Raw genomic sequence first — 26,586 nt, 5'->3', positions numbered from 1 at the left:
AGGATATTAGGTGAGTAAAGTCTAACAATAGGAGATCGGTTAAATATATTCTGGTAAGACATATAATAAGATACTATGTAATTATTATAAATGATCATTAAATTTTTTTTTTATTTTTTAAAGACAAAGTCTTACTTTGTTTCCCAGGCTAGTCTCAATTCCTGGCCTCAAGTAATTCTCTCATTTTGCCTCTCAATAAATGATAATTTTCTTCAAGTTTCACCACCTATTATGTCCACAGGGTCCAGATGTAACATAAATGAATGAAAAGACTCTTTAGAAAATTGGACAGCATATGCCCCTTTTGGAGAGGGCAGTTTCAATTAATTGATGCCAAGCAAGAAAGTATATGTGTGGTGGTTGTGAGGTGGGGAGTGGGAGGTGTCCTTTGTTGTTAGATTATCCAATATTTTAAAACATGCAGGACATTGAATTGTACGTAACATTTTCTGAATTTCAAAAGCTGTCTATTGCTTAAACATTTTTTTAAAAAATGATCAATGACCAAATAAAACACATCATTTTTGGACTAGATTCAGTTCAAAGGCTTGGAACTCTAATGTAAATACACATTTATTGACATAGAAAGATATCCATAACATATTGTTAAAATTTTAAACACCCTGCTACAAACAGTTTATATAATATCTCAATTTTGTTAAAATAAAAGCATATTTACATGTATGTATAAACTCTAAACAGTGTCTAAACGGATATAAATCAAAATGTTAATAGTGGGTAATTTTGCTTTTCTGTTGTATATAGTTCTCTATTTTTGTATTTTTATATTGACCATTGATATTTTATATTCAAAGAATAAATGATACAGCTCTTTGTATCTGTAGTTATAAAGGTAAGAGTTAATAGTCTGGTTTAAAATGTTGAGAATAAATTTAAAATCAAAATCAGTAAGTATATAATCTTGCACATGAAATCAGACAGACCCGAATTCAAAATCAGTTATTCCATTTATACCTCAGTGGCCTTGGGCTTTCTCACCTGTAAAATGCCAATGATAATACCTGTCATCACCACCTCAGATCCCACTGGTGATGTAAAAATGAATAAATAAAAATAGAATTAATATCTAAAACACTACGTTCCTAGCATCACCAAATCTAAGTAGACAGAAGAGAGAAGGGGGCTTTTTCTACCACAGTTCAAGTCTAGAAAGGAGGCAGATGCTCCTCATAGAAGGTAACAATGTCATGGAGGCATAATACACACACAAAAACACTGTTTGTTTTTGCTATTCTATCTGGAGACAGCAACATCACAGGAGGCTAGGAGACTTTTCCCTTGCCACTGCTCCACTCCCAGAATCCAAAGCTCCTCCTTGCTCCACATCTCACTCCTCATCTAGCAAGGACACCCAGTGGAATGAAGCAGAGTATGGCTGACGACCCACTACCAGCAGTAGCATCAGATGAGGCAGAATCCATGCTATGTTTTCGAGAAGTGTTGGGTAGGTCCTAAGTGTGAGTAGAGCTCTAGGACAAATAAAATAAACTAGGGAAGCTACTTCCAAGGATTGGATTTGACTCTGGAGTAAATAAATGTATAAATATCGTTTGAGCATTTGCCATCCTTTATCTTCTCTTCCTGCCTAACTGTATATCCAGTAAAGACATGGATTTACCAAATGGAATTCAAGTAGATGAAGAGGTACACTAGTAAAATCAACCAATCAGCTGATGTGAGGTGGGTTTTGTTTCTGTCTTTAGAACCTCTTTTTCACCACAAAGGGCTTAACAACTGCATTCCACTATTCCTCCTACCAGCAAGTTAAATATAATAGAGGGTAAAGAAATTTTTTCAGGTCATTGTAGTATCATTGGAAACTTGCCTTCAAATGACTTCGGGTACCTCCTCCTCGAGTGCCCAGTTTTAAACCCAGGGAATAATTTCATCATATCTGGTCCATGGAAATAGCAAATTCTTTAAGATATTTTTGATGTAGTAACCCATTTTCATTAGCTTTGCTTTTTCAATTTGCAATGAAAGAAAACAATAAGTGTTTTTATCATATCTTTACTCTTTCAGTAATGTGCAACATGAACGTAATAGTGTTAAGAAGTCAGAAATAACTTAACACAGAAGCTATAGGAGATGTTTATATTTGCAAAATTTCAACAGTTATCTTCTCTAGGTTTCCCCAAATTAGCATATTTGTTAATCAAATTAATTAAGAAGCTTTTCAAAATAAAAGCAATGTTTTAAATAAATATATTCTTTCATAACCATAGAACATCTAGTTCTGTTCGAGGTAACAAACATTACACTCAAGTACTTTATGAAGACATTAGGGTAAAAATTATCTAGATGCAATTATAAATGTACCCTAATTTGTCATTTCTTTTTGCACATATGCTTTTCTGTGTGTGTTAGGGTTATATCATAGATGTTTGGTAAATGGTTAGTTTTTCAATTATCACAAAGATATTATCTGACCCACAGAATTTATATCAGCTCAATGTGATGACATGATATTCTTTGAGCAATATCTTTAAATTTAAATTTAGTACCCTATATTACAACCAAATAAAGCCAAGACCTCTAAGCTGCCATATCTGTTACAGAAAATGAGTGCTAGACTCTCCGTTTGGAAGAATGAGACCTTCCTACAAATCCTGAAATTATACAACAATATTATTGTCACATCAAAATCCTAATTGCAACAGAGCTTTCAGTGTGTTTCAGAGTACCACACAGGTAGCTATAAATTCACTTATGATCAGCTTTTCTAGTGAAATCATATGCTTAGTAAATGACTACAGAAAACTTCCTAAAATTTGATTTTATTTAATAAATTTTTTTAAAGTTTTCTAACTGAAGAAATGACTTTGCTAATCTTTCCAGAAATTCTGATCATCTGTTTAATCTTTCATTCACTTTTATTTCTACCTGATTCTTAGGAATTTTTCTAATCTATATTTAATCTACCAAAACATCTATGCTTTGATAAATTTGGCTTCCTTCAGTAATAAGCTATGCTATGATCACTAAATTAAATGTCAAAGGCAGAGAAGTAAAATTAAACACAGCGACAGGTTACAGTAAGTGCTCTTCAGAATTTCAGATGAACACAATTGTCCCAAAATGATCAAGGAATAATTCACTAAATGAATAATGCAACACGGAATACATTGTAACAGAATTTCTCTCTCTCTCTCTCTGCCACACATACACACACACACACACACACACACACACACACACCCTCTTCCACAGGCATCCACACAGGGGTGCTGACACTTGTCTCAGAATTTAAAATACTGATACTAAAGGCTTTAATTTAGATAAATTAACTACACTAAACTACTGACATTGTGAAAATATCTATATCCAATACCCCATAGAGGACATCATTTTGTGAACTTCTAAAACATTTAAAGAAAGAAAACAAGAATGAGAAACCAGAGTCCTTGATAAGATGGGTGAACGTGTCAATAATGCCCAGTCACAGCTTCCCATTCTCCTCACTGCTTTCCTTCTCCTCTATGGCCTCCAGGCTGCGCTTGCTCTTGGCCTCAGCACTGCTGCTGGGGGCTTTACTCAGTCCACAGGACAAGCATGCCAGCTGGATCTGCTTCATGTTTTCTAAAGCTTCATTCTTGGCATTCTTCAACAGATCTCCTTGGCCCTACAAACAGAAAAAAATAGGCATGAAAGAAGACAGTTATGGGCCAGGAATGTGCTGAGTGACATCACTCTGTGTCCTTACTGCCCATTGCTGAATAAGGAAACAGACCCAGACCTGCAAGCTCACTTTTCCAGGGTTTAACGCAAGGTTCTTTTCTAACATTACTAAGTGACTTTGCTTGTTAAACCAAGTACCTCAACCTGAGCCTGACCAACTGGCTATGCGGTTGCTGGCAGTCTGTTGAGATTCTTGTTGTGAGGAACCCTCCACTTTATGTGCTGAGGACATCAACTCTTCCATCATCATATGGTGTGAGACTCTGCACACTGCTGCAATACCTACCCCACCCAGATCCAGCATTCCTAGTCTCGGGAGAAAACAAGGAAAGAAGCCCTTCCTTAAAGAAGTGAAAATAAAATCTCCCCCTCTGTGTACAAGAGCTTACAAAGCAAAGTGTCTTCTGTAAAGTCACATACCCTTATGCTTGGTGAGCTGGTTTTTAATATACTGGGTCATCCTTGCAATCTGCCTGTTGTTAAATTATTAGTTACCCACATTACTTCTGCCTTTCCCGTCATCCTGAAGACGATGTTCCCACCTGGTAGATGGAGAAGAAGAGTCTCCAGAAGCTCAACATGTTAATCAAAGCAGAAAGGAAATGAAGACTGCAGGAACACATTAGCTGTCATTTACATCAGTGCCCAACAGAGCTCTTTTCCTGCTATTTTTATTTCTTATTTTACTTCATTGTTACAATGGTAAAGTGCATATGCTGGTACTGGCCCAATGGCTGAAGAACTGAGTGTGGGGGAGCGGGGACAGGTGTCTACGGTGCATAGACAGAGGAGGAAGTGGCTTCTTCCCTCTCCTCTCCATTCTCACTGCAGTGTCTGTAAGTGTGACCTTGAAAGTAAAGGACAATATGGGAGGATGTGGGGTTATGACGATTGCTGGAGCATTATTCTACAAAGCAGAGGGTCAGAGAAAGGATAATTCACCTATTTTATGAAAGGCCATTCCATATTTTTAATTTGATAAATGTTTTTTCCTTAGGATGTATGAAGAAACTTGTATTTTACAAAAGCTTGGAATATTTTATTTCTCAAAACCTAAACGTGCACTTGCCAATTCTATCCTTTGTAAAAAAAAAAAAAAAAAATAGCTAAATCCTTCTAATAGCAGCTTTTAATTATATGGGATGATGAAATAGTTGAGCTTTGCCTGATGTTTGTGTTAAAGCAGACTTCTTCTCAAGTACATCAATTATGGTATGGGATTTTGAAAGAAGGGTTGGAGGTGGATAGTTCTGCCTTCTCATGAGGAGAAATGAAGCTGAGCCCGATAAGGTTAATTGACTGGCCCAAGGTCACAGCTGGTTAATAGCAGAGCTGGGACTAAAGTTCAGGCCTTTGGCCTCCTGGATCAGTGCTCTATTCCCCACACCATGTTCACAATCTAGTCTGAGACTAAAGACTAGAGATTAGAGCCTAAAGACTCTGTCAGTGAGAGATATATTTTCTAAAGAAAAAACATTCACTACACCAGCAGACTTTGGGAAGTCTGTTCTTAACAGGCTAGACATCATGAATGAGTCTGCCCAACAAACCTGCACATTCTGCACATGTATCCCAGAACATAAAGTTAAAAAAAATAAGTGAAGTCACATCCACTTTGAAAAGCGCAACTCTTCAGCAATAATAATAACAGACCAACATATGAAGCAATTGCTCAGTGTGGTCACTCTTTGTGCTTTATATATGTGCATTCAATCATTCATTACAACATCCTTATGAGATAGGTACTTCCATTATTCTCAATTTACTGATTAAAAAAACTGAGGCCCAGAGCACAATCACCCTTCCCAAAGTCATACAGTTGCTAAGTGGTAGAGCTGGAGCTTAAAGTCCAGCAGCTAGCTCCAGGGTCTGTGGTTTTAACCACTACCTGATAGGCATATTTTAACAGCAAAGCAGGCACTCTCTGCAACGCACCCTAAAGACTCCTATTCATTGTTACCCATGGAAGCAATGCAGATAAAAGATAAGTATTGCCCATGTGACACAGCCTGACACAACTTAGAGATAGCATCCGGAATCAGAAGACAGGGCAAAGCGAGAACACACTGGCAGGGACGAGGGTCAGAGCATCTTCCACCAATTTTTATCTGGGCCATTTTCTCTTCTGCAAAAATGATGAAAATGTCCTTCCACCTTCCTCACAGTTCTAAGATTAAAGACAATATATTGAAGAGCTCTTTATGATTTAAATGATCATAAGTATAGGAATCACAATGCTATAAGGTGATTTGGAAAGTGGTTAACATTATCTGCTACTATATATAATAAGTATCTTGGTACTATCTATATTTTATTAAGAATTTGACTAATATTTAAAATGCATCTACTGGAGTCTGTTTTACAGAGATATGTATAATGTATATGTACTACTACTTTTACAAATGGAAAGATTCCTTTAAAAATAATCTATTAGTAATGAGATTATATCCTCCTTCATTTTCAGAGTATTACTTTTAAGTGTTTCCTTTTCATTTAGTTTTGAAAGTTTCATCAAGCATTTTAAAAGCATAGCAGTAGAAAAACTGGCAACTTTCCTAATTGCAAGAGAACAGTGAAACATGCAAAAACATCATTTTATCCTCCTAATGCATAAAGTTCTCACATCCCCTTTTCCCACAACATTGCATGAAACATATTTTAATAATCCAGAATGTCATCTCATTGGTTCTATGAGGTGGCATCCAAATGCCAGACTGTGCCATTTCTGGCAAATAGAAGTCAGTCTCTGTAGAAAACAATGGCCAATGGGAGAAAACAGTTTGTACCAGTGCATAACTAACACAACTACATCATCTCCTGATAACCCTGCAGACAACACATACTGGCTGTACCATACAGGCAGAAAAAAGTCATTAAACTATTAACTAATAAAAGAAGCAAAAATGAAAGGCTGTGTTGTGAAGAGTGTACATTGAAACATTGATATAAACTTTTGTTTTGTCTTTTTTTGTGAAGGAGAAATAGCAATCATCTTTCTGCTCTGTGGTTCAAGGAATCACAACATGCATCTCTTCTTTGGGTCTTCCTAATCAAGGCGCCAGAACCAGAAAAGACACATTCTGGTGAAAATCGTAGAGAGGGCGAATTTGATTGTTAACAACCACCACCCTGGCATTTTCCTTTGGCATGCTGACTTTTTTCCCATTTTATATGCAGCAACTTTCCCTAATCATCTAGCAATCTCTCTCTACTCTATCACAAACACCCCCAAACTTCTCTTAACCAGCCAGCTTATACCAGATCTCCCTCTAAACATCTTTGTCCTGTATATCATTTCCTCCAAAATGTATTAGGTACAGCAGGTATCCCCAGCTCTGGGGCCATGGACTGATACCAGTCCCTGTGACCTGTGAGGAACCAGGCTGCACAGCAGGAGGTGAGCGGTGGGTGAGTGAGCATTACTGCCTGAGCTCCACCCCCTGTCACATCAGCGGAGACATTAGATTCTCATATGAGTGTGAACCCTACTGTGAACTGCACCTGCAAGGGATCTAGGTTGTGTGTTCCTTATGAGAATCTAATCCCTGGTGATCCGAGGTTGATCCAGTTTCATCCCCAAACCATCCCCCGACACCCCCCATGGTATTCAGGTCAGCCAAGCCATGTAAAGGTATTTGTCTGTAGTATATATTTAAAAAGTAATCTAACAAGTCATTCTTAAGAAAGTGTTTTAACCTTATTCTCCCTAAACAGAGGTCTTAGGGGAAGAAGAGGAACCCTGGGAGAATTCATTTTCTTTGGTGATATAGACATGGAAACACTTATTGTATACTAAAATAAGTTTAGGGTTGTTATGACATGAAATGCAGAATTAATGTATAAGTTGATCACTGAACACTCAACTTGAAAAAAAATGTCAAGCTGCTGCCGGCATTTTTATATTAGCAATCTCATGAGGATTTGAAGTATCCTCTGCTACTGTGGATCCTTCAGGAAAAAAAAATGAGAAGGATGCTTTAACTCAAAAGAAAGTAAGGGTAATAGAGAGCCGCTCAGGTAGACTGATGCTGATGGGACACCAAGACTAACAGAAGTCCCGAGAGCAATGTCCACCATTTAGCCTCCACAGTGATTTGGCTTCTGAATGTAAGGCTCCACTGGCAGGTCCAACACATTTAGAAAGTGACATGGACTCATGCAAAGCCACAGAGATCATTATAGAAATTCTGAATTTAAAATGAGTGATGATTAGTGAATATTTAAAAAACAAACACTAAGCATTCCTTATTAAATCTTTCCAGCTGCATTAACTTATAATTAAAATACATTATCTAGAAATCAGGAAATAACTGATGGAATTTAGATTGCAAATTGGTCTGCCATGCACTGCTTGGTGATATATCTCCACAATTTTGATTACTACTACTAAATTTACTACTGACAAGAAATATTGTCACAACACTAAACAGCAGCTAACATTTACTGAACATTTAATATACTAAACATAAACCAATTCGCACACATCTCATTATATCCTAACCTTAAAATAGGGTAGAATTCTACCTGTAAATGATCTTTTAGTTATATATCTTATAACCCATCAAAAGATGTTTAGGATTTCTGTGACTTCCATTTTTACCAAGAAATGCAGTCCTCCCCCCACCACCTCTGAAAATGGTTTTGGCTACAAATCTGGCAGAATTATTCACAAAAGACATCCGTGGCTCCTTCACACCCATTTTTCCCATGAACCGCACTGTCCCTTGTGATATTAGTACACAAAAGAGTAGGAGAACATCATAACTAGTGTTCTCATTACGTGTAAAGGAAATGAGTGGGTTGTTTCAGAGCACAACACAAATATTTAAAGCAGCTAATTGGGACTCTGGGAATAGTAAAACCCTCACTTATACAAAACTACACACATAAACAAATGCAGCCCTGTCCACAGGTCAACTCGTGTGGGTATTTCTGAGCCCACACTCATCAGCAGACTGAGTTTTCTGATACTCTTTTATCCATGGGAGAATCCATACCCACAGTGGAATCACCCTTGGACAGTGCTGCAGTAGAAACCAGTCACGAACATCATAGTGGGATGAGTAGTTCTTTATTTGGTCCACTGGTGGACCACACTGGTGGACCATACTGTGGAGGGCTATGCACAACTGCCATCTTACTAACTCAAAAAACATCCTTTGGGACTCTATCATTTAAGAAGTTTAATCCTTTGCTCTGAAGAGGTAAAAACAACTGCTACAATGTCCTCCATTTGAGAAATTAAAACAACAGATCAAAAATGTTTTGATGTCATGTCAGACTTTTTTTTTTTTTTTTGATGTTACACTCTTGGTATGTTACACTGTTTGGAATACTGGGTGAAGTTATTAAAGATGGCCTGGAATTCTTGCTCTTTAGAATGAAAGCCTATCTGTGTAGGAAATATATACAAGATGTTAACAAGAGTTAAAAGGCACAAAGGTGTAGCTATTAGGAAATTGCATATAAAATACCTTAATTTTGCACAAAAATAGAAGAGTCCATTGCACTAAGTCATCAATGTTCAGATTTATTGTCTTGCAACACCTCAGCAATCAAATATTTCAACTGCATTCTACTTGCTATTTAAAAAGTTAAATTTTTACTCCATGAATACTCAAGAAATATGGATGGATAGTCGTAGAGTAGTTCTGTTTTAACAGTCTTGGCTGAATGAAGCTTTATCTGTTATTCTTCTGAAACTCTAAACCCAAAACAAATGAAACTCTGCTTTTCAAATCTTTATTATATAATGCAATAAAAATAATCTGTACAGGAATGTGAAGAGAATTACACTGGACATGCTCACCTGAGACATTGGATTTTGTAACTGTATATAAAGTTCATTTTTTAATTAGTTATGTAAAAGATGTATTTTAGGATTGGTCATGAACTCTGATTAATTTGAATACCTCTGAAAACTATGGAAACCGAATATAAATACATCTTTTTAGTTCCTGAGAATCTAATTCTCAAGAAAAAATAATTTATAAAGTATAGAAGACACTTTAAAGAAAAGTTAAGAATAATTTAATGCCAAAGAGTCCACAGAAAATTGTAAAATGTAGCAGATGACATGTTTAATAAGCCATATGAAAGGCTCGAAAATTTTTGAAATCATACCCTGTTAAAATTCGACATAATGAAAATTAAATTTGAAAGTTAAATTTGAAAGATCTTCTTTTCCCACATTTCTTTCTCAAATAACACCTGCATTGTTACAATAGCTTTCTTACCAAGCTTTCTTTGTTACAATAGCTTTATTTATCAAGAAATGTAGACTAACTTGAATGTTGAAGAAATGAAGGACCCCGGTTACTTCAAAATAGCAATGACTGCATTTTAAGCAGAAAACCCTTGTATTAGCCATGTTTCTAAAAATAGTTTTAATATAAGGAGGCAATTTTTATGTCCTTGTATATATAGAATTCTACATATAAGTGAAGCCTTTCAACATTATTTAAACACTACTCACTAATAATGATATAATTAAAAAACTATTAATAATCCAGGGGCAACAATGCTGACAATAGGTCCTGTTACTGGTGGAAGACATCTGTATCACTCAATAAAACCCACTGCATTGAGATTCCATCTCTATTAAAAGTACAAAAATTAGCTGGGTGTGTTGGCGGGCACCTGTAATCCCAGCTACTCAGGAGGCTGAGGCAGGAGAATTGCTTGAACCAGGGAGGCGGAGGTTGCATTGAGCCAAGATCACGCCACTGCCTTCCAGCCTGGGTGACAGAACATGACTCCATCTCGGAAAAAAAAAAAAGTATGAAATTTAATGTTTCAAATTCCCATTTATTGTCCCTGTTATACCTTGTTCAAAGCTATGTATATGTGAACTGAAATACACCCATCTCTTCCCTGTATTTTGGGAACAATGGTGGTCTCTCTTAGCTATTAATGAGGACTTGCACCTTAGTTTTCACTTCATTCACTTATCCAGCAAACAAATATTTGTTAAACACTTACTGTATACCAGACTTTGGCCTGTGGTTCTCAACCTATCAAAACTAACCCTTTGAAACAAATATTTTGTGAGGTTTCCTTTATTACCCTAAACTTAAATTCATAGATAATATAACCTATTTATTTCTTATTAAAATAAAGTAGATATGATACCCTAGCTATAATATAAAGGAGAAAAAGGGAATGGTCATTTAAAATAAAATAACATGTATTACCATATGTGAATGGTCAGGCAGGCACACCAGAAACCTGAAGTAGGCAGATGCCTCTACTTAATATGAATGCAATTAAATATGAAAGAGAAATAAGATCAGATGCCATTCCACACAAAAAATACATATTTATAGAAAAATGATAATGCAAATGTACAGATAGACACTAGTATGAAAACAAATAATGGCAATAGAATAGATGTATTTGCATAGAATAAAAGTAGGAAAGAAACAACCTCAAGTAAGGTAGGCATAACATGCCAAGACAAATACAAACTTCCACTGTGGAAAGAAAAAGCTGATAATCCCATGAATGAGGAAGTAAATAATGTCCATACACCACATCAAAACTACCGAACCTGTTTTTTTTTTTTTTGAGACTGAGTTTTGCTGTTGTTGCCCAGGCTGGAGTGCAGTGGTACAATCTTGGCTCACAGCAACCTCCGCCTCCCAGGTTCAAGCAATTCTCCTGCCTCAGCCTCCCGAGTAGCTGGGATTACAGGCATGGGCCACCACACCCAGCTAATTTTGTATTTTTAGTAGAGAAGGAGTTTCTCCATATTGGTCAGGCTGGTCTCAAACTCCCGACCTCAGGTGATCCACCCGCCTTGTCCTCCCAAAGTGCTGGGATTACAGGCGTGAGCCACCATACCCAGCAAAACTGACAAATCTTTAAAAGTACTTCAAAGGCCATTTTTCTTGTGATTGAAAATATCAGCTGATACTTTGTGGGACCCAGGCGGATGCCTACCATGGATTATCAATAATAAAAAGTAAAGCATCAAGTTATCTCTTCCCACTTTGTTCCAATATTACTGTGTAGCAATTATACCATCAAGTGGACAAAGTACCCAAGGTGAGTAAATTATTCAATAGTTTGGAAACAATGTCTTTATTTCATTTAGACTTACCTCTCAATAACTACCTTTTACACAAGTACTGGTCTTCAAACAACTTCTTGTAAAAAATAATAATAATTAATTAATTAATATCATACACTAAAGTATTCTGATTTGTATTTTAGCGGGTGATATGGTTTGGTTCTGTGTCCCCACCCAAATCTCATGTTGAATTGTAAACCCTAGTGTTCCGGGAAGGGATTTGGTGGGAGGTGAATGGATCATGGGGGCAGATTTTCCCCTTGTTGTTCTTGTGATAGTGAGTTCTCAGGAGAGCTGGTTGTTTGCAAGTGTGTAGCACTTCCCCTTAGCTGTTGCTCTTTCCTGCCACCATGTGAAGTGTGCTTGCTTCCCTTTTGCCTTATGCCATGACTGTAAGTTCACTGAGGCCTCCCCAGGCATGCCTCCTGTACAGCGTGGAGGACTGAGCCAATAAAACCTCTTTTCTTTATAAATTACCCAGTCTCAGGTAGTTCTTTATAGCAGTATGACAACAGACTAATATAGAGGGTTTACTCAGGCAGGAATTATTGGAAATCTTGCAGGACACAGGGCAATTTTTCATTATGTTGTACTGTCCTGCCCAGAGCATGACATCAAATATTCCTGTCTGTTTCCACTAAATGGCAGAAGAATCCTCCCAATCACCTCCACAATTTTCCAGAACACACCCTAGGGGGCAGTACTGGTGATTCACTGAGAATCACCAGGCTGGACTCTGGGGAGTACAAAAGTGAGCACAGACATCATCTCTGCCCCTACAGAACCCAAGTTTAGTGTGGGATACAGGTATATATAAAATAACCACAAAAATAAAGTTATATCTAACCTTAAATTATGCTAAGTACTTGAGGGAAAAGAATGTATTGCTGTGAGGACTAGGAGATTAGACAAGCCTTCCCACAGAAAGTAACAAGAGAGCTATGATTTGCAAGATGAGCAGACATCTTCATTTATTTCTTGGCATCTTATGATCAGTGAAACGCAGTACAAGGATTTTTTTGATGCTTGCCTGGAGGAGAGGCAAGAATCCTCCTCCAGTCTTACAGATACAGATATATATGGTATGGGAGAGTGTTCTGGAAGGTTACCGCCTTTATGGCACAGCACCAAATTGCCTAATACATTCCATTTTTCCTTACGTTTTCTCTATTTAGGATTTATTTTGTTTCCTTGACATTTATACTGAAAGAAACACTGAAAGTGGAAAACAATGAAGTGTCATTTAGTGACAGTATCATTGAGTTCTGTTAAATAACAGTTCTTAGTAACTATTTCAAATTTCTGAGCTATTCAAAGGACTGCTTTTTTAACTTTACAGGTGAATAAATGGACCCAAGAAACAAACAAACAAACAAAAAAAAAAACATTGCCCAGGTTCACACAAGAAATAAGTGTGAAGCAAATAACTAATAATGCTGGCTTCCCAGGCCAAGAGTTGTTTTTCTTAATCACTATATTGTTTATTTGTTTTTTTTTGTGTTTTTTGTTTAAGTACATTACATGATATGGTGAACATGTCATCAGATAGATCTTAGAAATGCAGAAAAGAAAAATTAGCTTAAGACTCCTTTGGTTTACAAAAGAATTTCTTGATAGAACTTCACGAATGTCCCAGACATAAATACTATCCTTGCACTGATGTTTTGATTTCTAGCTTTTGTCTTCAGTGTGGGTACAGGGTTTGGAGGCATTTAGTAATTTTAATCTGAGTCAGATTTTCAGAAAACTGAAATACAAAAGCAATGATAGAGGATTCACAAGTGGGAGAAATGCTGGAAAAAATGACTGGTTTTCACTTCAAAGGTATCATCATAAGCCCTGACGGATCAGAGCCAAAAAGAACATTATTAAAGAATCATACTCATGACAGGCATCTGCTGAACATTTTGAAAGATGCTACTAATGTGAGGCCTCATCAATCCATTCTCAGGGCCCCTGTACCGGTTTCTCCTTGCAGCACCCATGAGCCCCCACAAGCTGGCTGCCCAAGATGGCAGAACACACAAGCTGAGGAGTGGAACCCCAGGAGTGATGAAGAAATAAATCTGATTCTAAGGATTCCTCATTTCTCTCGCAGAATAACAATCTAGACTAGAGACTTTGAGTCGTAACCGTATCGCCATTCTTATAAGTGAATTTACAGCATGAGCTCCACTCTTACTGTACCTGGGCTCAAATCCTGGCTCCAGACTTACTAGCTTTTTGACCTTGGGCAAGATTACTGGGTGCCTCAGTTTCCTCATCCATAAACTGGCTATAATAATTGTACTCACCTCATAGATATTTTGTGAGATTAAGAGAGATAATATATCTAAATTCTTTAGAACAATGCTTGCCATATGTGGAAAACTCTAATGACGGTTAGCAATTAATATTCTATTATATAAACAGAAATAACAATGTTGTAGATAAGTCCACTGTCCTTTGCATCGTAAAAATGTGAGGAAACAAAAATACTTTGAAACTTAAAAAGACAAGTTGACAAAGTGGAGAGAATAAAATGCGACGGAATAAAAGCCAGGATTGCATTACTCATTAGTCCAATAAATGACAATTGCATTAATGTGGCAACTTTCCTTGGGGAAATCCAAAAGGCATCATCCTCCCCTCTCAAAAGCTTATTTTCTTATTCATAATTTAGAGACTACAACATTGTTCAGTGTCAAACACCAGAGTGTTGCTCCTATTGGAACAAAAAATGTAAAACAGCTGTTTCATTTAAGCCAGCGGAGAAAGTAAAAATGAACTGAAATCATTTGTCACCAAAAGAAATTAATGCCAAACATTATCTTTTGTGACAGACCTGTTTTATTTCTGAAGATCCCATAAGATAGGTTCCTACGGGGGTGCTCTGTTTAAGAAGCCATCTGTCTGCTTTGGGCAAATGACTGCAAGCCTAATCCACTTACAGAAAATGTCAACAAAATTGCTTCAACACCAGTGAGCTGAATAATAGAAAACCCCAAGCTAAACTTTAAAAATATGATTCAACTGCAGGAAGCCTTATGAATTTAGGTTTGTGTGATGATACTGGTATTCTAAGAATTTTCTTGCAGTCATTTTGATAAAAGAACCATTCGATAAAATAATAGCAGTCACTGCTTGCTGATTCCCCTGCTCTCTGCTCTTTCCTTCCCATCATTGTGACCATCTCCCTCTATGTCAACAGAACTAACAGGATAGGACAGAAGATTAATGTCAATCTTTAGCAAGGTGATGAAGGTAATTAATTGCATTTCAAATGAGATTTAGTAATAGATCGTCATTAGCACAATAAACAAACACTGTTTAAAAGTTCTAATATCTCACATTAACTTTCCATGGATAATAAATGACCCTGAGATCTGAATTCATACTACTGTCATGAGTGTCATAAGCTGAATACAGAAGGAGCTTCTATAGAACTCTCTACCTGACCAATTTATGCTATTCCCATTTCAAAAAAGATCATTTATAACAGCTGGAAAGACAGAGGATGGCCCAAACCCCACAGAAAAGGCTATCAAGATAGTTACAAATATTAGTAGAATATTTTTAAATACATTCTGGTATTTGGTTAGTAAGGCTTCACTCTAAAAAGTTACTGTTAAATTGTTGCTCAAATTATTGGTTACTTGATCCGTCCAAAAAGTAATTCTGCAAACATGCCAGAACAAAAGTGCAGACACAATAACAACAGTATACCATAGAGTGAACTGATCACAAAAATGGCTTCAACTGCTTCATCACCTCCACAGTGCTGGATTTTAGCAAGTAAATGGTTTTTCATGGCATCTGTCCCTTGTTACACAACTCCAGGGGCACAAGTCACCCTGCCTTCTACGTGCATGGCATTCCTTATAGCCCAATGACAGTTGTATTACATCTGGTCTAGATATGTCCTTTTACCAAGGACATTTATTCTTTATTCTCTGCAAAATCATAATGCTTTTTAAGAGGCTGAAATTGTCCTCTTTGAGAGTGAATCATGGCATGCGTATGGCTGGCCCATCCAGTAGCCTTGTAGCCACCCTTCTATGCTGACATGACTTCCAGGTTCAGTGTTAGCTGAAGTGGCCAGTTATTAGCAAGATATTTCTAAAGGGGCAATTTCTTCCACCCTCAACCCAATGAGTCAGGTTTTAATGAATGAGGCTAAGGCAGCTATCAAATAAAACATGCTAGTTCTTAGTTAAATCAAGGATGTGGCCAACTCGGCTTCCTCCACAATGACTGGTTTGTAGATTTGGTCATTAATGAGATATTCACTCTCAGTGCCCCAGATTCAGCAAAGAATTCATTTAAACACCAGATTAATGTTACTGCAAGGAAAGTCAAGACCTATTTTCTCTAATCTGAGACTGGCTCCAATTTCAGATCTCCGACTCAGGCCATCTACACCACCAGACTACTAGTTATGCTTTTTTCTCTAACTTTTTATATTACTCAAGGATTTTCCAACCCTACACAAAAATTGAATGAGTAGCATCCATATTTCCCAGTTTTTCAGATTGTGTCATGTTGGCTTGATCAACTTATCTATCCCCATCTGTCTAACAATGTATACCTCACCCTAAATACCTCAGTGTGCAGATCATGAAAATGAGGACATTCTACGTAACTACAATACTCTTATTAACCCCAAAGAAATTAACATTCATTCAGTAATTGCATCTGATATACAGTACATACTAAATTTGCCCAGTTGTCCCAAAACATCTTATTACTTTTTTTAAAAATCCAGAATCCAATCACACATTACTAGCACCTTTGAAAATAGCAACTCAGTTACGTGAAGTTAGAGTAAAAGCTTGAGTGAGGGAGAGTGTATTGGCAAACGGAACAGCAAATTCACAGCAGTAAATACCACTCACTCAGAAGACAAACATTTCCACAGCTTCACTCCTGTCGACTTTATGGAATATGCACCATTAAATCATCACATACACTTGTCAAAACATTTCTTCTAAATGTCAAATACCATCACTCTTACATCCTTATTTTTAAATCAACTTTATAAGTATATATGCCTGGAAAAAATTCACCATACATTCACCAAACCCATTCAACTTTGTGAGTGTCATGATAAGGCCTCCCTAATCCTTCCTATCCAGATTTCTTCTCAGAATATCTTACTGTGAAAATCAAACTATCAGCATCTAGTGGGAGAGGACATTCATATTCAATTCCTTAATATGTCAGTAGTTGAGATTTCTTAGAACTTTGAATTGTGGACCCCCCAAAAAAACACATTTTTAAAGAAACTTTAAATTATCACCATGTAGGGAAACCAGAGGTTTATTTGACAGCCTTATGCAACGCTGTCCATGTCCACAGACCTCTGCTAAAGAAAATAGCCCCAGGCTGACCCTGAGTTGGAGTGGCCCTGCTCTGCAATGTTGGAACCAACCTCCCCATCCAAAACTGGTTGGACCAAGGATTCACACATGGGCCAAGTGCAGCCTATCAGTAGCTGACCAGTGACCTATGAGATGTCCTGATGTCAGGCAGTAATGACAGTAATTAGATAAAGCAATTGGATTAACTCTTTCTGAGACTGAAACTGAAAAATTCTAAGTCTTAGCTGTGAACATAATGAAGCGCTAGAAAATACAGAGAGGAAAGAGAGCAGCAGAGCTGAGCCCCTATAAGGACACAGCACTAAAGTGAAAATTTACAATTCTTGCTCTGAAGGCAAGGAAAGGGGAAATGCAAAAGGAAAAGATAACACAGTCCTCTAAAGCCTGCTTCAAATGTGAAGGATCTTCTAGCCTGAGATTCCATGAGCTGTCCATTCTGTGGCTCCTCTTCTTCCTAGGAGATGTGTTCCCTGCATTGTCACATGCAGTCTCACTTCAAGAAGCCCGAATGAGTCCTGTTTTACTTTAAATGAGAAATGACAGGCCTGCTACAATTTTAACCACACCATTTGATTGCTTGAAAACCAAGGCAAAATAGAGTTTAAACCATGTCCCGGCTAAGGCTTTCAAGCTTCTTGTAGAGAAAACCAGCATCAGTCAAAAGGATAGAAAGAATTGGGGTTATGGCTGACGTCTGCAGTGGGAAGAATGATTAATAAGTTATGAATTGACTTTGTGACTTTGGAAATGTCCCTAACTCCTGTGGGCAGCAGTTTCCTTTTCTCCAAAACATGGGGATTTGATGAGACGTTCTTTGATTTGACCTCATATGCTAAAAGTCTATTGTTTATTAACTAGGGATCAGGTTAAAATTGCTATGTTAAAATTCATCACCTAATTGCTTAAAATAATACAGACTGTCTAGTGAAAGATAAAAAAGCAATTAAAGTGCTATGATAGTGGAATAGCAGGGTTCTGTGGGAATCCATGCAGGGATACCTAACTCTGTTGAAGATAGGAGGCAGGAGAAGGGGAGGTGTCCGTGAAGGCATCCTGAAGACTCCGTACCTGAGCAAACACCTGAAGCACAGGTAACAGTGCCCCATGCAGTGTGAAAACAACAGTATGGGGGCTCCCAGGGAGCAGGGATACAAGCAGGGTTACACACTTTCAAGGAAGAAGGGACAGTCCATGTGACCACGCAGCACGAAAGCATCCCTGGTGCCACTGAGGAAATGGAGAAAGTTCCATGTGGCTGGAATAGTGCATGGAAGAGGAAGGCAATGAGAGACGAAGCTGCAGAGGAAGGAGGGGAGCTGAGAAGCCAGGCCACAAAGAGCTTCAGAAGAGAAGTTAAGAGGAGCTGTGGGAAGCCGTGGAAGGGCTTAAAGAAGGAAGAATGGTCATGACCAGCTTTACATTCAAAAAGATCACTCCAGCTGCTGGGCTATGGGGTGGGACAAGGAAAGAGGAGAAATGACTTTTCACTAACTCAGGTGATAAATGAACATAATCTAAGGTGACAGCTATGGGAATGGAGGTTTCCTAGGGAGGTATTTAGGAGGTTGACCCAACAGTGCTTCCTAACCAATTAGAGGTGGAGGGTTAGGGAAAGGATCAAGGATAACCCCCAGGATTTAGGCTTGGATAACTCTGAGTTGTCATTTATTCATTCAAGTAGGAATTCCAGAGGTGTCACTGAGGGTAAGCAGGACATACGGATAAAGAAGCACAGTTTGAGAAATCCCGACATTGCTGTGGCTGAGTGACCTCCCAGGTACAATGCCTGGGAGGTAATTTGGTATATAAATTTTGTGGGAGGATGAGCAGGGAACATCTAGAGATAAAGAGTGACACCTGGGCCAAAAATACACACTTGAGATTTGACAGCATGATGAAGATAATCAAAACCCTTTGCATGAACAGCGTCCCCCAGGGACACAAGGTGAAGTGAGAAGATAGTCTAAGCTAGAACCCTAAGAAATACCAGCATTTAACAGAATAGTGGAGGAAGGGGAATCTGCAAAGGATTCTGGGAAGAAAGAGCCAGAGATGTAGGAAGAAGAGAAAAGGGGATGGTGTCCCAGAAATCAAGGGAAGCAGTGTTGGAAGAAGTGGGGAGTCAGCCTGGGAAACATCACAACATTCTATCTCTACAAAAAAATAAAATTAGCAGGGTGTGGTGGCATGTGCGTGTAGTCCCAGTCACTTGGGAGACTGAAGCAGGAGGATTGCTTGAGACCAGGAGGTCGAGGCTGCCGTGAGCCATGATCATGCCACCACATTCCAGTCTGGGTGACAGAGAAGACCCTGTCTTAAAAAAAAAAAAAAAAAAAAAGTAGGGAGTGATTAGCCATGTAGAATGTTCCCAACTAGTCAAAAAAGATAAAAACTGAAAAAGTGTCCATGAGATTTTGTGACAAGGAGGTTATTGGTGACCTTGGCGAGAATGATTTAATGGAGTGTGAGGGGAAGAAGAAAGATTAAAGTTGGCTAAGAAGTGAGTGGGAGGTAAGGAAGTGGATTCAGCAAGTATAAACAACCCTGATAAGAAGTTTGACTATGTAGGCCAGGGGAAAGAAAGAGGAAGGAGATGAGCAGGAGGAGGGTTGAAAGTCCTTTAGCAAAGCCCTTTTATATACATATTGTTGATGAAAAAAGCCAGTCAAACTCTGTAAAATATTTGAAGAGAGTTATTCTGAGCCAAATGTGAAGACCATGACCTGTGACACAGTCTCAGGAGGTCCTGAGAACATGTGGCTAAGGAGGTTGGGTTACAGCTTGATATTTTACATTTTAGGGAGACATAAGACATCAATCAGTACATGTAAGGCATCCACTGGTTTGGTAGGGAAAGGCAGGACAGCTCAAAGCCGGAGACTTACAGGTCATAGGTGGATTCAAAGATTTTCTGATTGGCAATTGGTTGGAATTAAGTTATTATCTAAAAATCTGGAATCAATAGAAAAGAGTGTCTGGGCAAAGATAAGGGGTGTTGAAGACCAACGTTCTTATTATGTACATGAAGTCTTACAGGTGGCCATCCTTAGAGGCAATAGATGGCAAATGCTTCCTATTCATACCTTTAATAGGTACCAGACTCTCAGCTAAACCCTTCAGGATCAGAAAAAGACCTGGAAAGGGAAGGGGCTTCTCTAAAGAATGTAAATTTTCCCCACAAGACAGCTTTGCAGGGCCATTGTAAAATATGTCAAAGAAATATATTTTGGGGTAAAATACTTGATTTCTTTCAGGGCCTGCTATCTGTCATGTGATGCTATACTGGAGTCAGGTTGGAATTTGGTATCTTATTGCTACAGTCTACTTTGTCTTAAGATCTCTGTTTTAATTTTTTTTTTTTTTTTTTTTTTTTTTTTTGAGACGGAGTCTCGCTCTGTCGCCCAGGCTGGAGTGCAGTGGCCGGATCTCAGCTCACTGCAAGCTCCGCCTCCCAGGTTTACGCCATTCTCCTGCCTCAGCCTCCCGAGTAGCTGGGACTACAGGTGCCCGCCACCACGCCCGGCTAGTTTTTTGTGTGTTTTTTTTAGTAGAGACGGGGTTTCACTGTGTTAGCCAGGATGGTCTCGATCTCCTGACCTCGTGATCCGCCCGTCTCGGCCTCCCAAAGTGCTGGGATTACAGGCTTGAGCCACCGCGCCCGGCCCTCTGTTTTAATTTTAAGGCTGATCAGTTCAGCCTGAATTCCCAAGGGAGGAGAGTATAATGCAGCATGTCCAATCCCCTTTTACCATTGAAACTGCCTTTGCAAAATTATGACTGAGACAGTGAAAGAGATCCAACCTAAATGACTCCATCTTGCCTCTAACCTCCAAGCTGTTCATTCCTGGGCATAAGCTTAACTAACTTTAGGAAGAACTTAGTTTATAGTTTATGGTTTAAAACAAGGAAAATAAATCCCCTTCTTGACTACTAACATTAGCTACAAGATTAGAAATTATGGTTTAGGAGTCACATAGCTGGAGGCTACAAGATTCTGACCCTCCCTAAACTGCTCCTGAGATCAGTACTTGAGATGTTTTGCAGACCCTGAACTTGATGGATCAACTGGCATTACCAGATCAAGAAACTGGCCCATCTGATCCTACGATGCCCACCCAGGAACTGACTAAGCACAAGAAGACAGTAACGCCCCATGATTTACCCTCCATTATTTCATCTCCGACCCAGCCAGTCAGCACTCCCTGACTCACTGCCCCTCCCCTCCCACAAATTGTCTTTCAAAACTCCGATCCTGGGGAGACAGATTGGAGTAATAATAAAACTCCAGACTCCTGCACAGCTGGTTCTGTGCAAATTATTCTTTCTCTATTGCAATTCCCCTGTCTTGATAAATCAACTCTTTCTAGGTAGCGTGAAAGGTGAACCCATTGGGTGGTTACACCATCAGGTTCCCATCATGGTCTGAACTAGCTTTTTGGATTTTTTTGGAATCCCCTTGTCCCCAGAGGAGAGGTCCATTCAGTCGGTTAAGGGGCTTAGAATTTTATTTTTGGTTTATAATATAAATGCAGTTAGGCTGAACTATGAGTAAAAGGAAAAATTCAAAATATGAAATGGAATGACTAAAAGCCTCTACTTCTAGGATTGATCATTGTGTTCAAATTTGTGTTTCATAGCATCCTAATTTTTTTCTCCTTATTTTAGAGCCCCTTTATTTGTGTGAAGTAAGAAATTTACTCAGCAAAATACAAAGCGCATAAATTTCAATATGTAAGTAAATCTACCTAAACTTTAAAAAAGCAGGGATGACTACCTCCAGAAAATGAAGATTTTTCACACAGTCCAGCAGGTGGCTCCCCTGCTTTGGACTTAGGGAGGGAGTGCCTGCTGTCCACAAAAAGCTTGTGCTCCAGTGATCAGAAATGGCTTCTAAAACCATGTGGTTTATTCCTCTGCTTCCATGTAGACTTGCACCTAAGTCATTCTAAGCATATAAAAATGACCTCAAATAGATTTTGAAAACTTACGACATCATCAAAAAACATTGGTGTATCCCCAACCTGTGTAAATAGGCATTTAAATTAGAAGTAAACACTATGCACACACAGTTTCAGATGGACACTATCTTTCTTAGTAAAACCCAAAACTGCCATGCCTCTTCAAAGGGAGAAAGCATATCTAGCTATGTGCTTTCACAATTTGGTGAAAGGAGAAAAAAAAATGGTAATATAAAAATATGTCCAATAAAGTTTACTTCATATAATTGAAAAAACAGGTTAAAATCGTCATACCTCATATGTGTAAGACAGTATCTTTATCCTTTTGGAAAATTTTAATATACACAACTTAGTCTAATATGATGTAAAGCTCTCAGGTTTAAATAATTTGTTGGTATTATAAGACAACGTTCTTTACTTGGTAGGGGTCATTAGCTTGATTTAGCATGTGGAAAATGTTATCATTATGCATTTATGATTATTCACAGTGAAGAGGGTATGTGGATGGAAGGGCCATTGAAAAGGTTCACCATAGACACCTCCCTTTGCAACTCTCCCATCCTGCTGTGCTGCAAACTGCCTACTAATATCAGAAATAACATGGGAGAGAGAAGGGCAAAGGTCTGTTTTTCAACTGTCAGTGTAAAAGGGACTAAGAATACAACGCCCCCCCCAACACACACACACACTCATTCACTATACTAGCTAAAACCAGCATCCCTCACCTGCCAATCTGCTCAGGAAATGGCTCTTTTTGTTGTTGTTGTTGTTGTTGTTGTTGTTGTTGTTGCTGTTTGAGACAGGGTCTCACTCTGTCACACTGGCTGAAGTGCAGAGGTGCAATCATGGCTCACTGCAGCCTCACCCTCCCAGGCTCAAGCGACCGTCCCCTCAGCCTCCCAAGAAGCTGAGACTACAGACACATGCCACCATGCCCAGCAAATTTTTGTATTTTTTGTAGAGATGGGGTCTCACCAGGTTGCCTAGGCTGGACTCGAACTCCTGAGCTCAAGGGATCTGCCCACTTCAACCTCTCAAAGTGCTGAGATTACAGGAATGAGCCAACACGCTTGGCCTGGCTTTATCATTTTTAACTTGCTAATGGTGCAAAATGAATGTGAGCACCTAGATTTGGAATCCCCACGGTTATGAGCTCAGCGCTAAAGTAGGGGTGGTTCCCTCCACACAGCCCCTGGGTGGTCCCCACAGCCCAGGCAGCAAATCATGTCACCTCTCACTCTTTCCATCTTTCCTGATTTTCTGCAAAACCTAACGACAAAAAAAATTGAAAAGATTAGCCACTAAGCAAAATCACCTCAGAAGGAGACAAGGGCTTTTTTTTTTGTAGGACAGGCACAGATTTATCATCATAAATGCAATTCTTGTTCAAAAAGATTTCAAGGCTGAGTCTTCTAGATTGTAGAGGAGTTGGGGGGTAAGCACAGAAGAGAAATGGTGTATGCAGAGACATAGAGGCAAGAACACACAAGGGATATTTGGAGAATTGCAGAGGGATAGCCATGGTAGGAGCAGAAGGAGTAAGTGGAAACTAACCAAAGAAAAATGAAATCTGTTGTAGGGAAAGTGGCCTACTTTACATGAGGGAGCAGCCCCACTAGAAACAAATTAAAGAATTATATACACCTAGACAGGATTTTAAAACTTTGTTATCCTAGAGACTTGAGAAGCTATATTCCACTAAAGAAAATATATGTTGAATAATATTTGAATACTGCATATGTCTGTTGTGTTGCTAAAGCAAAAATTTACACATGTCTGTTCAGAACAAACACTGGAGCATTCTGCTGAGTCTACAAGGAGAATCCCATGGCCCATTCTTGCTTACGCTTTACTTTTCCCATATCTTTTTGTTCAAACAGCCAGGCTGACACCTGCCAGAGGATGTTTTAGTACTAGAAAGAAATCGATGGATCCTGGCAGCCGTCTCAGCTCCCTTCAAAGAGTGACCTTTAGGTGTGGCAGCCAAAGTATATCCCCCACCATGACATATTACGTTTTATAATCCTCAGCTTCAGGTTGCATGTTTTAATAAAGTCTTCTACTAATGTCAACTTCAAGGGTATTAAACCATCACAGCTGATTTCTGTATTCTCCACCCACATATTCTTTTCTTCTTTTTTCTCTTGTACTTGAAAAAAAATGGGGATTGGTGGTACTGAAGCCGAGTTTAATTCTTTCAGCTGTGAAAAGCCCAAACATTGCTATACTATTTTAAAGTAACAGATTCCAACACTCCTCATATCTGTAAACCACATGTTATTTATTTTATGTAGTCAGATATTTTAAATAAAAGGAAAAAATATAAGAATCTCCTAGTTCCTATGGACAACTTGCTCATACATATGAAAATGAGCACTCACAAAATGCAAAACCCCAGTACTCAGAAGACCAAGAGGAAAGGAAATCTGTCCTTGGTTGAAAACCAAGCCCATTCTTCATTTTGAAGGCCAGACTATGATGAGATTTATACTATGGCCTGCAGCCAAAAGTGGACTATTTTGGTAGATACATATATCTTCTGTTCTCTAAGGAATTAAGTTAAGGGCTCTCTTTCTTGACTTTACTGTTCTGGCACCACTCTAGAGCCCAGATAGCGTTCTCTGGTGAAACTTTCAGCAATGAAGGAACATTTTATATCTCTGTTGTCCATCACGGTAGTCACTAGCCACATGTGGCTACTGAGCACTTGAAATGTGACAAATGCCCTTGAGGAATGGAATATCTAATTTTATTCCATTGTAATTATTTTGTATTACTTAAAATAGCACACCTACGGCTAGTGCTTTCTGCATTGGACAACACAGGCTAAAAGGTGCCAACCTTCAGCAAGATAATGAATTAAATAAAATTATTTTTCATTCGCTCTAGCCTCTTTCCAGAGGTAGCACTTGCCACAATTACAATTAAATAACTAATTATGGCTTATACTTTGTAATATCTGTATCTCCCATAAGAACATAAACTCTGAATGCAATAGCTGCTTGTATCATGTTCATAGAGGTATCCCAGGAATTAGCACAGGGCCCGGCCAAAGTCAGACTCCAAAGTGTTTGTTGAATGAAAAAATAAATTGAGTGTCACTGAATACCTACTGTCCTCAGCCAAGGTCCCAATTTCCCAGGACCATGACTAATCACCCCCAAGAAACCTCATTTTCCAACTTCTTAATTCTGGCAAGGAATAGTCAACTTATCCAAAAATTAGCCCATCCTTTTATAACTAGTACATTGCCCCCAACATTTTATGCAGGCCCATTTTAACAAAAGTTTTCTGGAGAAAATTACCAAAGGACTGACCATCATGCTAATTAGTAATTTCAAGGTCAGAGGGAATTATAATTATTTTAATTATATTATAACAGGTATATCTGGGAAAGGCAGAAGCCAGTGGAGTAACAGTGTGTGTATTTGTTGAGAGATAAGCCAGTGAAATTCTAATCATGCTGGTTAGGAAGACTGTCCCATCTGCCCACGTACAGAACAAGTCATGTGACCAAGGGCACCCCACTTTACATAAAAATGTATCCTAATTAAATTACATTTTTCTGCCAAAGATCAAAAGAAAACTGTGGAGTTTTGTTTCCTGATGAGTTTTGCACTAGGAAACTCAAACTTTAGCTTTCTCCTCCTGGGTCCCTGTATTAGTCTGCTAGGGCTGCCATGACAAAGCACCATAGACAGGGTGGCTTAAGCCAGGGTCCCCAACCTTTTTGGCACCAGGGATTGGTTTCATGGAATACAATTTTTCCATGGACTGGGGGGCTGGAGGGTGGTGCATGGTTTCAGGATGAAACTGTTCCACCTCAGATCATCAGACATTAGATTCTCACAAGGAGCAAACAACCTAGATTCCTCACATGCAGAGTTCACAATTGGGTTCCCATTCCTACGAGAATCTAATGCCACTGCTGATCTGACAGGAGGCGGGGCTCAGGCAGTAATGCTTACTGCTGCACGGCCTGGTTCCTAATAGGTCACGGAGCAAGGGTTGCTCTGTAGCTTAAGCAACAGAAATTTATTTCTGACAATTCTAGAAGCTAAAAGTCCCATATCAAGGTGTTGGCAGGGTTGGTTTCTTCTGAGATCTCACTGCTTGGCTTATATAGATGACCATCTTTTCCCTATGTCTTCACGTGGTCTTCCTTCTCTACCTGTCTAAGTCTAAATTTCTTCTTCTTATAATGACACCTATCATATTGTATTATCCACCCCCCCCCCCCCCACACCACCAATTACCTCATTTCAATTTAGTTACCCTTTAAAGGCCCTATCTCTAAATTCAGCCACATCCTGAGGTACTAGGGGTTTAGGATTTCAACATACAAATTTGTGAAGGGGACACCATCAAGTCCATAACAGTCAACCCCTCCTAATGTTCCGATCTCTGTTGCAAGTGGAATTGTTATCTGCAGCCAACCACACTAGAACCCTCTGTGTTTAAAATTGAGGGAGAGTTTGTCTATTGTAACATGAATAAC

The 26,586-nt window shown here is 38.7% G+C and overlaps 1 protein-coding gene across 1 annotated transcript in view; it reads right to left on the bottom strand.

Annotated features, from left to right (window-relative positions):
- Positions 1 to 538: 538 nt before the first annotated feature.
- Positions 539 to 26,586, bottom strand: part of PLCL1 (phospholipase C like 1 (inactive)) — a 67,058-nt gene continuing 41,010 nt past the window's right edge. Inside the window, exon 5 of the mRNA XM_030916935.1 lies at positions 539 to 3,643. Within this exon, the coding sequence (XP_030772795.1) occupies positions 3,461 to 3,643 (183 nt within the window). The 3' untranslated portion in view covers positions 539 to 3,460. The remainder of the gene's footprint in view (positions 3,644 to 26,586) is intronic.

This window comes from Rhinopithecus roxellana, chromosome 14 (genome assembly GCF_007565055.1).
Source record: "Rhinopithecus roxellana isolate Shanxi Qingling chromosome 14, ASM756505v1, whole genome shotgun sequence".
Lineage (NCBI taxonomy): Eukaryota > Metazoa > Chordata > Mammalia > Primates > Cercopithecidae > Rhinopithecus > Rhinopithecus roxellana.
The sequence above is the reverse complement of the archived record's forward strand: the minus strand, read 5'-3'. Positions and strand labels throughout refer to the sequence as shown.